The sequence below is a fragment of the Sminthopsis crassicaudata genome, chromosome 3 (assembly GCF_048593235.1).
Source record: "Sminthopsis crassicaudata isolate SCR6 chromosome 3, ASM4859323v1, whole genome shotgun sequence".
NCBI classification, from domain to species: Eukaryota; Metazoa; Chordata; class Mammalia; order Dasyuromorphia; family Dasyuridae; genus Sminthopsis; species Sminthopsis crassicaudata.
The window spans coordinates 492,860,910-492,879,542 of NC_133619.1; the positions used below are offsets into that span (position 1 = coordinate 492,860,910).

An 18,633-nucleotide genomic window follows, 5' to 3' on the forward strand; every position below is an offset into this window, starting at 1 on the left:
ACCCAGCTTGTTTCCAAATCAATATACCCATCAGCAGTTGAAAATTAGCCCAAGATGAGATTCCAATACTTGAGCTGGTGTGTCATGCTAAGAGGGCACCTGGCCAACTTATAGAGGAAATCACCTAGCAAGGGATTAGACATTTTCCATTAGTTTGTGCTCAAAATGCCCAAGTTCAGATTGCTGACCTCCCATCCTATACTGATTCCTTCATTTTGGTGTCTATACTAAACCTATAAGTCATACCCCTATCAACACATACGCTGTCTTCCCTTCATATGTCTATAATGTTGTCTGTAATAAATTTCCCCACCAAAGCATTGTTCTCTGCTTCACACTTTGCCGTCACCAACTTCATTTTCATTCCATTCAAATTTGAAAACAATGTATCCCATTCTAGGCAAGAGAAATATAGCCACAGTATAAAGAAGGCAGATTTTTAGAACAGAAGAAACCAGCACTATTAGCTTTCATACAGAAACAATAAGAGATTATTTACTGGAACTGAAAATTCCTCCACAATTTGAAATTAAGCACTCTTGTACACCATATTTGTTGCATAATCTCTGATTCTGGCTCTTTTTTGTTTTTGAGTCTCTTTCTGGCAGGTAGCTTGTTCTAATTATCCTCACCTTCTTAAATCTTTTTTCTCGTATTTTCTTGCTTTTTGCCTTGCTTGTCTATGTCCTAAGTCCCCATATTTCCAATCTTTTTTTTCAACATGCTTTCTCTTTCATACTTTTTTCTTTCCTTTTTTTAATCCCTCCTCCACTCTCCACTTTACATCTTTTAACCCTGCTGAACTAGTTCGTTCTTCTTGTTTCACAAAGATCTTAAGCTTGAGAAAGATCATCAGACTCTCTTCATAGGGCCACATGTAGGAAGACTAAGGAAACAGGAGTATCAAAGGATGAATTCCCTTCTAAAGACACAAAGAAGAACATTCTACTAGGTCCATGACTTACACTAAGGAAAGGAAGCTTCCATACTAATAACCAAAGGTGGGAAAAACCGCACAAGAAAATAAGAAATCATGCAATTGATGAGTGCAAATTGAAAGAAAGTAGCATGGTTTAATTGTATATTATTGAACTGGAATTGGTCACTTTTGTCCTGGCCCTACTTTTTACTCAGTGGGAAAGTCAGTGACAAAGACATTTGAATCCCTTATTCTATAACACAAAAACAAAATCAAAACAGAAACCCAAGAAGTTGACCTCACCAGAACCTACATCGTATATCTATTAAAACCTCTCAGAAAGGTGCCACAGCTCCCACCCTCCAGACTTGGCCATTGCCTCGGATCTCTTACCTTGAACAATGAGGTGGACCCTTGATGTCTTTGGGTGGTTGTCTGTCTGCACAGAGCAGGTGTATGGACCCTCGTCATACACGTCCACGTTCTGGATCTCAATACTGTACTGGGTTTTGGTGTTGGTCAGGAGGACCACCCGGGGGTCTAAGCACCATTTGTCATTCCCAGCATAGAGTATTGTGCTGCGATTCAGCCAGGCCACCCGAGTGACTCGGTTGTCCACAGTGCACCTGAAAGAAAGAAGAGGTGGGGCAGGCAGGTCAGAGGAGGGTAGAGTAGAAAGAATGAGTCCTCAAAAGCTGCCCAGAGACTTATGGGAAACAGAGAGGGATAGAACAGCTATGACCTTTTATCTGTCTTTTAAATCACAACATTGGTTACATTTTAAATTTTGCTATCTTTATATGAAGTGACATCAACTTCTTTTCTGTTCCTCAGACAAAAACAACCTGAAACATTTTGACTAGCTGGTTCTTAATCCTGGAATATATACATTTTCTTCTTTAATTTGTAGCTTGTTGGTTTTCCTTTAAAAATCCCAATTGAAATCCCACCTTCTATAAAAAGTCATTTCTAATCCTCCTCCATTTTAGTGCCTACCCCCTGAAATGGCCTCCAATTTTTCCCATCTCTATCATTTTTGCAGTTATTTGCTTGTTCTCTCCCCTGTTCATCTGTCAGATCCATGACAGCAAAGATGCTCTCTACTTTTTCTATTTGTATTCCCAGTACTTAGCACACTGTCTGACACATAGTAAGCACTAAATAAGTGTTGACTTGACTTGACTCCTATGGTAGTTCTTAATAGACATCATGAGCCTCACAGGAATATAAAATCTACACATTGCCTGCTTTGTACTTCTGGGATCTGGGATCTGGGATTAAAGTCAATAGTCAATTTATTCAGTATGTAACATAAGGGCAATGTACATAATTCTGACTCTGGAAGCTAAGATACATTCAAATACCTTCCCAACTATATTCTCAGAGGCAGTTTTTTTCTCATTCAAAATAACAGATCCCTATAGAATTTTTAGAATCCTTCCTTTGCCCTGCCCTTTTCAGCAACATTAACAGAAAACTTGCAGATACAAGACCACGTCTGAACTACTTTTTATTGTTATCTCTTGTCATAATCCAAAGTTGAATATTTTCATTTTTGTAGGAATTATCGTTCAGTTGTTTTTTAGTCATGTCTGAGTCTTTGTGATCCTATTTAAAGTTTTCTTGGCAAAGATGTTGGTATGATTTCCATTTCATTTTCCAGCTTATTTTACAGATGAAGAAACTGAGGCAAAGAGGGTAAAGTGACTTGCCTAGGATCATACAGACCAAATTAGAACTAAGGAAGATAAGACTTCCTGACTCCAGGTCTGACTGCCTCATCTACCTGCCCATCTAAAGGAAGAGGCACTTACAATTTTTCCAGATATAGACAGTTTTTAAAATTCCAGTACAGCAATTTCCCAGATGTTAAAGGTTCCTTCCCTTCCAACTCCAAGTATGGTCCTACTTCTCTGACACTGTAAACCAAAACTATGATCTCATAATGTGACCATTCCTTTTCTCCCTTCCCTTATGTAGTCGTAAAATCATTTTTATGATCTCAGCTAGATTTGCAAATCTAGGTCTCTGAGCCTCCTACTAAGTTGGAAACCGTATTGTTGTCACATTAAAGATTAGAAATATGAAGGGCAAGGGTAGACTTGTTGAGTAGAATTAAGAATAGCCTTTCTGAAACTGATTGTCAATACAGTAAGGATTCCTTAGACATCATCTAATCCAACCCACTCCTTTTACATATGAGAAAAAACAAGGTCCAGAGAGCTGAAGAGTTTTGCCCAAAGTTGTACAAAGTAAGTGGCAAAGCTGAGATTTGGACCCAGGACCCTTACTTCAAGACCCTGCAGTCTTTCTGCTTCACAGGATTGAATCCCAGAAAGTGAATCAGCTACAGTCACATAGCGACAGCCAAATCAAGTCAACAAACACTTATTAAGCATCTCTAACATGTGCCAGATACTATGCTAAGTGCTGAAGATACACTGCCTTCTCTAAAGGAGCTACAGTCCAATGAGCTAAGAGTCAAATGTAAGTCTCTGATTTTAAATGCAGTACTCTTTCTGCTCTGCCAAGCTCTTCCTCTATTACAAAAGGCATGATTTTCACAAAACAAATATCTATGTGCCTTAGAAAATAATTTTCTGGCATTAAAAATATATGCATCTATAAAAAGCAATATTAAAATGCTCCTAATTTTACTCCCTTGTACATTGTGCCCTAGGCAGATCATAGATTTGATTGAGCCATTGCAGTCTTATTTCTGTCTGACCAAGATACAGCTCAGAAACATCCTTGGTCTGGGATCCAACTGTCTTTGCGCCACTTAATGTATTTTCTGGACAATATAGGCAATGGCATGCCAGCACTATTCCGCCACAGTTGACTGTTGGGTTTTATTCTTGAAAAGGACAAAAATCTGAGAGTCAAGCTACAGTGTGTCTGACTGTGGTTAATCATAGCTTATGAGCTAGGAAGGCTGTACCACAGGTCAGAAACACTTTTAGTATCTAAATACCATAAAAATATCCAAACTGGGATAGAAAAAATTCTGCTGTTCCAGGTAGATGAAGCTGCCCTGCTCCACATCCTTAGAGGTTTTTAGTCATTTTCAGTCATGTCCAACTCTTTGTGACCCCTTTTGAGATTTTCTTAGCAAAAAATACTATAGTGGTTTGTCATTTCTTTTTCCAGCTCATTTTATATATGAGGAAACTGAGGAAAATAGGGCTAAATAATTTGTCTAGGATCACACAGCTACTAGGTGTTAGAGCTCAGATATGAATTCAAGTTTTCAGATTCCAGGCATGGAATGCTATCTATTATCTATTGTAGCCACCTAGCTGTCCTACCTTTAGAAGTAGGGTAAAGTAATAGAGCCTAGTGAGGTAGACTAAGTCAATTCCAAACAATTCAATTCACTAAATATTTATAATATATTTATGACGTCCCAAGTGCTGTGCTGGTTTCTGGGAATGGAACAATGAAACAGTACCTACTTTTAAGGACCTTCCCTTCTACTAAAGAGATGAACTTATCCTAGTATTCTACCATGCTGTATTAAATACCCAATTTTATATTGTTTTGCATGTTTCCAGGTAGTATATTTCTGTCAGTTCTACATGTAACATTTTAATGTGAATGTCAGACTTCTCAGAAAAGGGACAACATATATATATGTATATACAGATTATTCTTTTTTTCCCCTTTGGTTATTTTCCTGACTATATATACACATGGGAATATATAGTCAGGAAAATAACCAAAGCATTAACATTAAGAAGGCTAATTGTTGTTACTATTTCTTGGGTAATTGCAGACTCTTGAAGATCATTTTGACAATGTTGTGTCTTGATACAGGGAGGAAAATATATGAAGTGAAACCTAAAACATGCATCTTGTTTGAGTATATACTGTTACCATTTTACAGAAAAGAAACTTGCTCTATGGAACTAGGATGAAAAGCCACTTTCATTTCTAGAATAACTGAAATTTCACTAGATACATGGGAGAAAAGTCATTGTGCAGAAAGTGCTGACCATTAAACTATAAACTACTTGAATAATTGTTTTTGAAGCACACAATGGGACATCTAACAAGTCTAATGATGAATATGGGAAGACTGGCCTGGGCTTCTATGTGGATGTCTAATTATTGAAAATTGACTGAAACTGAAGCAGTTGCACCAGACTGCACAGCAGTTAAAGGGCCAAGGATGTTCATTTGACACTTCTAGCTCAGCTAATTTCTAACAGGCTTATGTGGCCCCTGTGATATATACTATATGAAGAATGCTGGCATCTCTTCAGCTGTGGCTCTGAGCACATTCAAGGTTGTGCTTGGATGTCCAAACTGTCATCTCTGGAAACCAATCTTGCTAACTTTCAGTGGAATTAATGGGTGATGCCTGGTAAGATATATTACCAAGGTAACTTGGAACCCAGCTCATGTCTTCCCTCTCATACTTGCCCTTATCCCTCTGTCTCATTTATCCATTCTCCTGCCAGAAAGAACAAAACACATGAGGTACCCATCCCATCTCAAAATATAGCAAACTGAGGATGGGGACAACTTCCAGTTCTAAAACAGAGGAATCTTAAGATCATGAATTTAGAGTAAAAAGAAATCCTAGAGATCATCCAATCTAATCCCCTCATTCTACAAAAGAAACTGAGATCCAGAGAGGGCAAAGAGCATGATTCAGTCAAACAACAAAAAGTCACCAAATAAGGATTTAAATTTAGACTGTGCTCAGGTTTGGTGAATGGTATCTTTTTCTGGTGGGGGGGAAGGAGGGAGACACATTAATAGTAGTACTTTTTTGTTTTGCCACCAGTCCCTTGTATGTATCTCCAATGCTTCTCCTATTTGCATGTAGCGTGCCAACTTCAGCATACCATGCTGACTAAGTGAGAACAAAATTCTGACTTGGGTCTATTAATGGTCCTTAGACAAAGAACCCCATCTTCTGATTCCAATTTTTTTTTTCTTTAGCTATCCCCCATTCCTGGAATGACCTTCTTTTAATCTTTGTCTACCAGTTTTCCTTCTTCAAGACTCAGTTACAGTTCTACTTTCTGTAAGAAGCCTTTCTCAATCCTTCTTTATTTTAATGCCTTCCTTCTGAAATTATCCCTAATTCATCTTGAATTTACTCCATTTTTATATAGTTATTTCATACTATCTCCCTCTTTAGATTTTGAACTCTTTGAAAAGAGGGGCTATACACACACACACACACACACACACACACACACACACACATATATATATATATATATATATATATATATATATATACATACATATCATATTTGTGTGTCTATGTATCTGTGTCTGGGTATACACAAATACACAAACAGCACAGTGTTTGGGATATGGCAGGCACTTAATAAATCCTAACTGATTTACTGAAATGCAAATATATTATCCTCACCAAAGATGTTTGTCATTATTATAGAAAGTGTGAATATAGAGTCCGAATGGAAAAAGGATTCCCCATAGATGGTGAAGACTTGGAGATTCTTTTGCTTGCATATGAACTTCAATGCTTATATCAAATCTTAAATGTACTGAAAAACTTCCAAAATGAGATAATTAATTACTAAAAAGAATTTGACCTAACTATCTTTAATGGAGAAACCAAATGATAAAGGAATTCTTATTAAAAAAATAAAATTGCATTTTGATGGATAGTGCTAAAGCTGGAGTACCAGTGTAGATAGCTTAAGAATTTATCTATATCTAATTCATCTATATTAATCAAATCATGGATAGACACTACAGATGAACAATGAACTAGACTCAGAGTTAATTAGGAATAATAACAACTATAATAGAATATAATAGCTATGATTTGTTTAATGTTTTAAGGTTTGTTATGTACTTCACAGATGCTGTCTCATTTGATCTTCACCACAATCTTGTAAGATAGGTGCTGTCATTATCCCCACATAATAAACAAAGAAACTAAGGCTAATATGGGCTAAGTAGCTTGCTCAAAAACTCACAACTAGTAAGGGGAAGATCCAGTCCCTCCTGAATATAATAAGTCTGGCATGATCTCTACTGTACCAACCAGCGTCAGAAGAAAACAGGGTGGAGGTACTGCTTTTAATTATCCTCATCTTCTCCCTGAAACAAAGGTCCTGCTTTTTTATATAGATATTTTTGTGTTGAAGTTCTATGCAAGTCATGGAATAGTATAGTCTTTAAAGAATTTTAAGTTAAGAAAAAATGAAGAAGTTCATGTTAGATGTGAGTAGGCTGTGACAAGTTACAAGTGAGAAATAGAACAGAAGTAGCATAAAGAAAGATTAATGTATAATACAAAAAGGAGGTGGAAGAGTTATGTAGAGAGATTGAGGGATGTTATCTGAGAGTCTAGGTGCTACATTGGGGACTATTCAATGTCAAAAGATCTTCAGAAGCACATCCATTGTAGATGAATCTTCAGCATAACATGGATAAGTGTGGTGTTGCATGAGTAGGCAAGAGATGACAGATTGATTGAAATGTCAAACATTTAAGTTCTGAACCCCTAGCTGTCCTTGTCAGACCTGGCTAACCAAGACTTTCTGTTGGCATGTGTCTAACACAAGGGTCAACATGTGTCAAGTCAGCAGGAAAAAAAAGGTTTGTGGTAATTACTAATTTCCCTGGAGGGGGTGAAGTAGAAATTAGTAGAGAGAAAGCAAAGACAATTAATATAAAATGAATCCTTATGGAGCAAAAGTTTTATCCTTATCTATAAATTAGGGCTATTATTTCCAACATATGTGAAGTAGAGGAGTGTTTTCATTATAAGTTCATTGGTATTTTATCCCTCTTCTAGGATGGCAATTTCTTCTTAGATAGAAGATAGTAATGTTCTGACTATCTCTCTGGAGGTCCTCCAATTGGGCCTTGGATTCAGCAGAATAATCGCCACAAGAATAGTCAGGAATAAAGTCCAAAGTCTTTATTATCTCCACAATCTGTTTCCTTCACTTGGGGCTGAGCTAGCTTTCTGGGGGACCTTCAGATGGGCCTTGGTCTTAATGAAGAAATGAGGGAGACAGGACAGCCATTAAAAGGGAGTCTGGCCTCTGGCCTCCAGCTTCCAGTCTCCAACTTCTAGTCCTCTGTCTTCTCTATCTCCAAAACTGTCTTCCCTCCCAGATTTCTTAGCTCTTATATACTCTAGTATAAGTACATCTTAATAGGTATCAATCTTGTAGAATAGGTGTCAATTTGTAGAACTATACTAAGTACATGTAAACTAGAGAATCATTATTTCAATTCCACTGAGTTAATACTTGTTGTAAGATTATTTGTTTCAAATACACTTGGCCTTCTACAGTGATAAAATATTGCATATACAGACAGGCAGTGGAGATGTTCAATGATTCAATGTGTACATTAGGCTGCTGATCTATACACAGGAATTTAAGGTTTGGTGAAAGAAGCCCTTTCACACATTCTTGCTGAAAGTACACCTACTGTGCCAGCATTTGGAAAACATAACCCTATGAGTCCTTCTCTCATTGATGAATAGTGGCTGTATTACAGTTTAGAACTACTGGAAGAGCAAGAATTACTGGTCAAGACAAGTATTAGTGAGGCAGAAATAAAGTAGTCAAACTATAGGCTAGTAACCATAAGCCACTTTTGGATGGGGGTTTAAAGGACAGATAAAGAGCTAAAAGTTGGGTAGTCAATGCAGCAAACATGTCTGCCTGAAGCCTTCAGGAGACATGCAGAGGTGGAGATGTTTGACCAAAGAGAAGGATTAAAGAAAAAATAGAGAGGGAGAAAACAGGCTTGGCCTTTCTTAAACACACCTGCTTGAAGATCTGAAGACAATAATGGATCCAGACAGTGTGTAATCCAAGCATTCCTTCTATCAAATGGCCCTTTAACTGCTTTTGAAAAGCACCAGGGCTCAGGCAACGCTTGAGACTACAGTAAAATAAGTGCTTTCGCCCTTCACAGCACCTGGTCACAATCTCCTCTTATCACACTGAAATGCTTCAACTGTCCCTAAGTTTGGCCTGTTCCAGTATTTGGCTTCCTCCCCCCTCGGCCCCTTAAGCTTCACAGATGAAAATTGTAACACAAATGGCTTTGAAATACCAACCAGAGGCCACATGCAGTTTGCTATTGAAGCTGTCTGTGCTTTCTCTCTTCCTTCTTCAAGAAAGAAGGGGGAACTGGTTCATGGCAAAAAGAAAAAAATATATAAAGCATAGAAAAGAAGAAAAGGGTACAAAATCTTCATCAGGGCTTGGCCAGAAACTCTGATTAAACCATCAGCTTTTTGATTTGTTTCTATGTCTCTCTTAGCTTTGGGGCCAATGTCTATAAGAAAGGCTGAACTCCAAGTTGAATCATATTGACCACCACTCAAGACTTAGAACAGAACAGAAAGTTATTAAATATCTATTATATGCCAGCTACTTTCTTAGTCTCTGAGAAGCAAATTCCAAAATTTAAACAAAAGCACAAATTTTGAAACAGTATTCATCCCTAAAGAGTTACATTTTCTTAGATGGTCTGGAAAGAGTTTGTGCATACAACTTTAACTCTAGAGCCCTTTAAATTCAAGTTTGATTTAGGAATGACTTGAGGCCCTTATAAGTCATTGAAAAAAAGGAGGTTTATCTTGCCCTAACCCAACAAGGAGACAGTGGCACACTTAGCAACTTTTGACTCAGCTTTCTTTACCTCTTTTTGGAAAATCCTCTGATCAGGAGTCATCTGTGGATCCTTCTTAATTGATAGTGCCCTTCCCTGACAAATTATCTGAAGTTCTGGCACAGGAAAGGTGTTTATTAGGTACTTGTTGATTGATTGATTGATCCAAAAGGACATTCTCAAATCAATTACAATGGCTAACTTTACAACATTTTTTTTTTTTAAACAAGAAACCTCAGTTTCAATCCATATTGCTTTCTCTTCTTTTTCTACTATTATCTTTATCTTCTGTATGGACCATACAAATGAGCTTTTGATTACATCATTTTTCTAATTGTTTCCTGGATGTATTAATCTTGTCTCTCTAAGTTGTAGACCATTTTTGTACTTGGTCTCCATAAGTACTAAGCACAAGGCACTGCACTCATTCAACATTTGTCAGTTACCAGAGAATAGTGGAACATTTTAATCAGTCTCCTAAGATGTAAAACAATGTGCAAGAATAAAGAACAATGGATCTGTGGAATGATATAAGCTTTTTGCCTTTAGAAACAATTACACTGAATATTTCAGATCTTAATTTTCTAAATTTTCTTCCCCTACATGATAAAGGGAAAAAAGTAGAAATGGAATATCTTTACTTTAAGTAGGTATCCATTTTCTTTTCCCTTTCTTTTCTCCTTTTTTCTCTATTTTTCCCAAGTATTTTTCAGATATTTCTCTTTTAACATTTTTTTAAAGGGGGGCAAAGAACACAACAGAGAGTAAAAGCTACAATGAACTCTCTAACATACAGGGGAGGAAGTGCAGGCTAATGATTAAAGGGAAAATTCCAAAGTGAGAGACAGGAATCCTGGGTTCTGAAGGCTGAACTTCACTGCTTCTTTTCAATGTGACCAATCATTTAAATTCTCCCTAGAATCACTTTCTATACACTTATAACCTAGGACCCATGGAGTGAAGGCTGAGAGACTATAAAGTGTTTTGGCATTCTATGTTAGAGTGAATGTTATTTAGTTTCCTCCTGTGGATGAAGAAGTGGTGGTACAAAGCATCATTTTTAATGTTCAAGTGAATAAGGCAGTCAGTCTGTGAAAACTCATTCAATAAAGATTCAGCTTGGAGAGACTAAAAAGTACTTTCTTTTTAGGCACCATGGACAGCCCATAGGAAGCTTCCTGCCTACTTCTCCCATATGTCTTTAAAGCATGAATTCCCTTATCATCCCTGTGGACCATGTAGGGAGGAAGGGATCCCTAGGGCTTTAGGATATGGTACTGGCTCACTGATATAAGATGTAAAAATAATTAAGCACAGAAGAAATAATTGTTTCTCTTCAGATTTTTAATCCCTATTACATTATACCTTTGTGGATTGTACTTGGGGGATGGGGGAGAAGTGCAACAGGGTGAGGGGAAAGGTATCCATTGGGAGGAAGAAAGTGTTTTCTGTCTTGGCTTGTTGCATCTCTGGGGTCCCTCTGCAGTCCTCTAGTTTTTGTGACTTCATATTTTTATTCTGCTATTTGTGATGGGTGCAGATGTTTGAGAAGCTTTCTTTAATTATGATATTTACTACATTTAAGCAAATCATTGTGGGAAGGAATAGTAGATCTGCTTAAGTGCTGCACACATGATTTAGAGACAGTGGGTTTTCCAGGAAGATAGACAGGCTTGTCTCTTCCTTCCCTCTCTCTATTCCTCCCTGCACCCATCCTTACCCTATGATGGCAGTGGGATCTTTATTTTGGGGGGATAAAGGTAGAGTGTTTAGGTGAAAGGAGACACTAAACAGCAAAGAGGTCATATGAGGACCAACAAATGCAGTCCAAAACTATACTGGCTGCCATCTCACACTGATAATTCCAATCCACTAAAATCCCCAGATATTTCTTATAATACCACTGTCTAATAATCCTTTACTCCCATATTTCATATTTTTGAGATATGTGTTTTAATTCAAATATACAACTTTATAATTATTCCTCTTGTATCTCACTATATTAGATTCTGACTAGCATTCCAGACTATTAATATCTTTTTGGATCCTGTGTCATCTAGTGTGTTAGCTCTCTTTCCCAGTTTTGGGTCATCTGAAAATTTGGTAAACAGAGCATCTATGCCCTTATCCAAATCAGTCATAAAAACTGTTAAACAGCAAGGGTAAATCAGAAATTCTTTAGGTCCTCCAGAGAACACCTCATGTTACATTAACTTCAAATAATTATTATTTTTGCTCCCCAATATTTCAACCAATGTTAAATATGCCTAACTGCATTATGGTCTGGTCCATTCTTTCCATCTTCCCCCCTCCAACCAAAAAAAAAAAAAAAAAAAGCATGAAAATTTTATCAAAAAGCTTGCTAAAATCTGAATAACCTATACTGATAGCATTCTCCACTGTCATTTTAATCAACTTGTTACAAAAGCAAATAATGCTAGCCTTCCATGCTACATTCTTAAAGATGCCACTGAGATGAATAGTACCATCTTACAGCAAGAGTGATAGATTAAGTTATGTTGTAATAATATCTACTGGTTTATAAGATTAGGGCAATTAGGTGATACAGTGATAATTAGGAAGATCTTCAGTGGCTATATGGTCCAATATTGTTGTTTGTCCTTCATTCTCAAAGAGGACCATGACATCAGAAAATGATGCCTTGACATGCAAAAGAATCAGATTTGAGTGAGAGAGGGTTGTGTAAGGTCACTAGCCTCACTTTGCCCTTCAAAGCCAACCGGCTCCAGTAGCCAGATATAGATGAAAATGACTGGAAAAGGCACTGGATGAAATGGGAGACCTTGGCCTTGTGTTTGAATATGTAATGAGAGAGGGAATTTTATATATATATACATGTATATTATACATATATATGTATAATATTAATGTCCTAGGGAAAAATAAGGGGTATGCTAGAAAATATTTAACAACTGGCATTCTGAGGAGGGGGGAAAATAAATCATGAAACATTTCAAAGTTTAACCTGCCTTATTAATGTTTTATCCAAAAAAAATAAAATAACATTAAACTCTGATTTGTAGTTTTGCCAGTTTCTAAAATGTTAATGCTAACACTGGAAATTTAACAATCTGCTCTCCAGAGATTGTTCAATCTGGCCTCAGAAAAATCCTTTATTAAGACACTTTATTAAGACAACATGCCTCTGTTGTTGTGTCTGGAAAAGTTCTGAACAAGTCAGGCAAGTTTAATGAATCCTACTTCCTAGGAGCTTAGGATATAAAATATAATGTTAATATACATAAATATTGACAAACATAATGGGCATGCAGACAAAAGTTTAGACAGAGAGAAGAACAGTGGGAAATTCACTGATGATGACATTTCTTCTACTAAGTCCTAACTCAAATTGTCTGAAAAACAGCTGTACTTCACTCTGATGAACATGGCTGAAGGGAAGAGTTGGAAACTTCACAGCTTGTACTGAATGAACTTCTATTTCTGAAGTGTATTTTCCTCTATGATCCCTATGAAAAAAGATCTTCATCATTAGTTCTTTGGGGTTGTCTTAGATCATTATATTACTAAGAATAGCTAATTTATTCACATTTCTTCATCACACAATGTTGTTGTTAATTGTATAATGTTTTCCTAGTTCTGTTCACTTTATTTTGCATGAGTTCATATAAGTCTTTCCAGGTTTTTCTGAAATCATGCTGTTTGTTACTTCATATAGCACAATAGATCTCTTGATGTCTTTAGTGATGCTCTCTATAAAGGGACTCTGCAGAGAAGAATTCTGATTGGGCTGCTTGAGAGGTAGCTATTACCCTATTCCATAGGTTGCCCTTGGGCCCTCCTACTGAAAATGGCCAGGTTCAAATAACTTTCCAGGTTCACTCAGGCTTATTTTCCTTATGAATATTTTGCACCTTGAAATTAACTTCAGTTGATTAATGTTTCTCACCATCTCAAACTGTCAGAATTCAAGAGGTAGCTAGAGACTGTGGGAATGGGAACAAAAACATAGGGAAGGGAAGTAATACTATTGATAGTATCACTCCTCAGGTGGGCATCCTTGATCTTTTAAAAGCATAATTCCCTAAAACTTCTTGTCCCTCTTTATAACATGGCACGCAAAGGCCTAATATATCAGATTTTCTTTAATGCATATATTGCATGCAACTAAGGGTTATAGAAAATATATGGTATTTCCCTGAGGTTACAAACTGAGAAGAAAATGAAGAGGTTTTTTTTGCAGAGGGAGGAATGAAAAGAGAGAGACAGAGAGAGGGACACACACAGAGATAGAGAGACCCAGAGCCAGAGGGACAGAGACAGAGGCAGAGACATGGAAACAGAAACACAGAGGCTAAGAGATAGAAACAGAAAGACAAAAACATAGGCAGAACAAGACAAAGACAGGAAGACAGAGATACAGAGATGAAAAGGAATCAGTCAAGTGAGTCTTCTGAGGATAATGGCTTTTGGCCTTATCACTTGCAAATTAGCCAAGCAAACAAATCAGCTTTTATTTTATTAGATGCACAAGCCAACAGTGTGTGTCTAGAAATGGCAGCTTCAGCAATGGTAAGAGCTTTAGTTTAGAAGGAGTGAGGTTACTTGATCCTAGTTCTCAAGTTACTTCAGATAGGCTATTTAACTTCTTTTTTTTCAAAATTATTTTTAATTTATGTAATAAAACAAGCATTTCCATAAATAATATAATTTAAAAGGATGTTTATACATGAAACTGCAAGTGTACTATGCACCTATTCCTTTCAAATATACTTAAACCTTTTTCTACGGTCTTTTTCATTTCTAAAATCATAAATTCATGAATCTTTTAGACCTGCATTAATATTTTTTGGTCCTCTAATTCTAATTTACTCTGTGACATTTCCTTGAATCTCAGTTTCCTTATCTGTAAAATGAGAGGTTGGAAGCAAACAATCTCCAAGGTCCTTTTCATTTCCAAGATTCTTTGGAAGGGTCTATATACAACCAGATCCTTTCTCCTTCCTAAATTTGCACTCTTTCATATCTTTGGTCTTTTTTCCCCCTTTTTATAGGATTAGGAAGCTTTTAACTATTTACTCTGACTATAAGACCTAAGTAAATAGGATGCAGAATTAAGAATTTAAAGCAGGACAGAGAAGGGAAAGGGAAAGTGGGTGAGGGGAAATGACTGGACTTAGATATTAATTACTTAACTATAGTAAACAGTGAACATCACTTTCACTGCTTATGCAAATCCATCCAAAAGAGGGGGCTAGGAAAGCAAAAAAGCATGTTTTATTTCAACCCAGCATGATGCAGAAGAATTGAATAATATTAATTAGAATTTAAAAGTGAAGAGTAAAATTAGCAACATGATTGCTTCTTTCATTGTAATTATCAGGGGAATCACAAAGATTTGTAATGTAAGAAAAGTAGGGTCTTCCTCTCCCCTCAGTTCAGAGATACTTTATACCTGCACATCATAGACTCTAACACGGAATGGATATATTAGTATCTCCCCACCAGAGGAAGTAGAAGATAGAATATGCCCTTTGCTAGTTAGTTGGGTGACCTTGAGAGACATGTTTAACATTCTCTGAGCTTTAGAATTCTTACGTGAAGAAGAGGAAAACAACATCTATAATACCTTTTGAGGAGCAGCAAAGCATTATAAAATGGAGAGGTAGTTTCAAAGACAGTAAATCTGTGTTCAAATTCTGTCTCTTATGCATTCTGATTATATTACCTATAACAAACAAATTATTTACCTCTCTGTTTTAGGTAATTCTCCTCTGTATAAAGATAAGATTCAATGAAGGTGTCAATCTGCATGGTTAGAGAAAGTTCAATCACTATTCCCCTAGGATCCCTACACTAGATTATTGTAAGGCTCAATCATTCAATCAACAAATATTTATTTGGCATGAAAATGAGCTGGGAAATGAAATGAAAAATCATCCTAGTATCTTTGCCAAGAAATCTCCCAAATGGGTCATGAAGAATCCAACATAACAACTCTACAACAACAAATGTGTCAAAAATTGAGGTAAAAAATGGCAATTAAAAACCAAAAAAACAAAAAAGAAAATAGTACCTTTCTGATAAATATAATTTTGGGGGGAAACAGAATGTAAGAAATATAAGTAAAATTTGGCTGTACAAAATCATCTTTTGATATGTATTAGTTATGTTATCCTGGTCAAAGCAATTTAGCTCTCAATACACTAGAAAACTCTTGTAAGGCCATAAGTTACTGAGAAGTTTCTAAATTGAATTGCTAAACAGAGTTTTCTGACTCAGGACTTGCTTCTACAAATCTACAAATCCATTCCTCATACCTGTGGCCTCTTTCTCTTCCCTTCCCCCTTTTCACTCTTCACCTCCCTGCCACATACAACCAAGAACATAAGATCTTAGGAAACTAGGAATGTTTTGAGATGGAAGGAACTTAAGAAATCACCAAAATCTCAATTTAGAGATTGGAAAATTGAGGTCCAGAGTGATAAAGGGACTTATTGATATTCAAAGAAATAGAAATTAAGAAAATTGGGAATCTAAGCAGATCTTTTGACTCTAGCTGTGAGACTTTTTCATGTAACCTACAAGAAAGTCCCCAATAAGAGGGTGTTACTTTAAGTGTCCTAAGCTATCTCTGTTCTCTTTGATCTTCCTTTCCTTCTTTGTCTTTCATGATGACATATAGATTCAGTTATCAGTTAAACAGATAACACTTCAAGCTATATATCTAATCCTAATTTCTATTCTTAGCTCCAGTCTCTCATCTATACAATTTCTTATTGGATATAGCCATGTTTGTCCCATTGTTCTTAACTAGAATGGTCTTCTATGACAATATGTTGATAGAGTTGTTATTCAAAGCATTTTTACTTTGATAGGAACTCCCATCAAGGCCTTACTGAGATATCTCAATATAATACACAGGTATCCTTGAGTTTTTGAAAAGCTTACCAATGGAGGGCAAAATATGATGATCTTTATAAGCCAGAAAAGCTTCAGTGATATCAATAGTCTCTGTGTCTGTTGTCTGAAGATTAGTTTAGCTAAATTCAGAGATTTATCATTAGTCAACCATCAGATTATTTTTTCTCTTCAAAATTCACAAAATTTTCCTAAAATTTGATAGAACTGTGCCCTATATGAGTCACTCATGAGTAGTCCTGCCAATGAGACTTCAGATTCTTAGAAGTTCTTCAATCCAACAGTAATAATTCAGCCTACCATCTAGGCTCTTCCTATCTCTCCATCTATTTCACTGTTTGTATGTAGATGCATACTGTTCTCTTTTACTTTTGGAAATAAAAACCTGTATAAGTATTAGTGATGTAGCCCAATCTTCTGTTCATTCCTAGAAGGATTAAACTAGATTTCCTTTCATAAATTCCTTCTCAGGCTCAGGGGGCAATTCTTGCTCTCCCATTTATAGTCAGACTTCTCTGTTGGACTTTTTTTATTCACTGAAATCTAAGTGACCACCCTAGGAGAAAGGGAATAACCATAAAGCTACCTGCAGGAGTCAGGATGCTGTTTAATAAAAGGCTGAACCAAATTGAAGTAGAAAATTGAGGGAAAGAGAGCCATGCCATTTTCAAGTGCAAATTCCCCTATCTTTTCAGAGGATGCAAGCAACATAGTTTATGGTGCCTTAAATATGGTGTCTTTTCCTCCTAGCATAATTATATGTACCATGTCCTCAGCAGATTAGTAGAGGAGAGGTAGGGTTTATTTTTACTTTGTGTTTGTGTGTGGAAAAGAGAAACTATTAGCCTATCTAATGAGTGACTATTTCACGAACTCACTTCAGATGATGCCAAATCTTTCTTTTATTGGGTTTTGGGACACAGCAAATAGAAGAGATTCAGTCACAAAAAAGCTGACCCTGCTTCAAGGTAAGTGTGGAAGCCATACTCTGAAATCTCCATTTAAGGATTCCAATTATAAGCAGATTTCTTCAAATTTAAGAGGGAAAAGTGAAGGAAGCCAGAAATTTTAAAGAACTTGCACAAGGCACATAGTTTTGACCAACACAACTTTTTCAGGAGGCAAATAAATCAGGAATCAAATCTTTTGATTTGATTGATTTTCTGTCCTCTCCATACTTTATAACAAAAGCCAATTCCCAGAAATGAAATGTTATTTTGTTACCTTTGAATATAAGAAGCTAGAACAATAGCCCCAAATCATCCATGAGATATGAATGAATGAAAAAATAAGTCAATCTGTTTCAAGCACTGTGCTAATCTCTAGAGATACAATAACAGAAAGCTAAGCAGTCCTTGTCCTCAAGGAGTTTAGACAAATAGCAGAAATAATACAAATATATACACACATATACACATGTATATGTATATACATGTTTATGTAAAAACATATATGGATATAATTATGTGTATGGAGAACTCTTACCAATCAAGAGTTAAAGACCCTGCAGCAGAATATAAAATTCTGAATAGGTATCAAATGCTATACTGCAAAACACAGAGTAATTCTATCAATATTTTTGAATATCTATTATATGCTTTTATGTTCGATATTATGTGCCCATCCTTAAAGACTTTAGAATCTAAGAAGAGAAATGAGGTGAAAAGGGTCTGAACTGTGTTTGCTAAACACAGTTCTTTGCAACAAAGTCCTCCCTCATTAACATCAATATTCTTCTGATTATGATGTACAACTGTGAACACTATGGTCTCTGGAAAAGTTGAGGGTCACCTAAAGGGCAATAGAGAAATATATAAATAAAGATGAAGATTTGTGCAGACATGGAAAGAATATCTTTGGAGAAATACATTACTAGCAAGGAAATGGGAGTGGGGAAGATAGCCCATTTTCCCTCAGATATGTCTTCCAACACTTCTCAGAAATTTTCATATGCATTGTTTCTTAAAGCACAGTATCCCATTATATTTACTTGGATTTGTTTAGGCATATTCCTGCCTGTTATATTCCTTAGTTAATAACATTCCTCAACTGATAATATTCCATTATCATTCCTCAATTGATGGAAATATACTTAGCTTCCAGTTCTTTGCTATAAATACAAATACTGCTATAGATAATTATAGCTCATATTTTTATGGTACTTTAGGGTTTTCAAAATGCTT

At 36.2% G+C, this 18,633-nt stretch overlaps 1 protein-coding gene across 6 annotated transcripts in view; it reads right to left on the reverse strand.

Moving 5' to 3' along the window:
* NTM (neurotrimin) overlaps positions 1-18,633 on the reverse strand; it is a 1,341,553-nt gene that overhangs the window by 313,581 nt on the left and 1,009,339 nt on the right. For all 6 annotated transcript variants that reach the window (XM_074303779.1, XM_074303784.1, XM_074303778.1 and 3 more), the window contains one exon: positions 1,313-1,545. In XM_074303779.1, the coding sequence (XP_074159880.1) occupies positions 1,313-1,545 (233 nt within the window). The remainder of the gene's footprint in view (positions 1-1,312; positions 1,546-18,633) is intronic.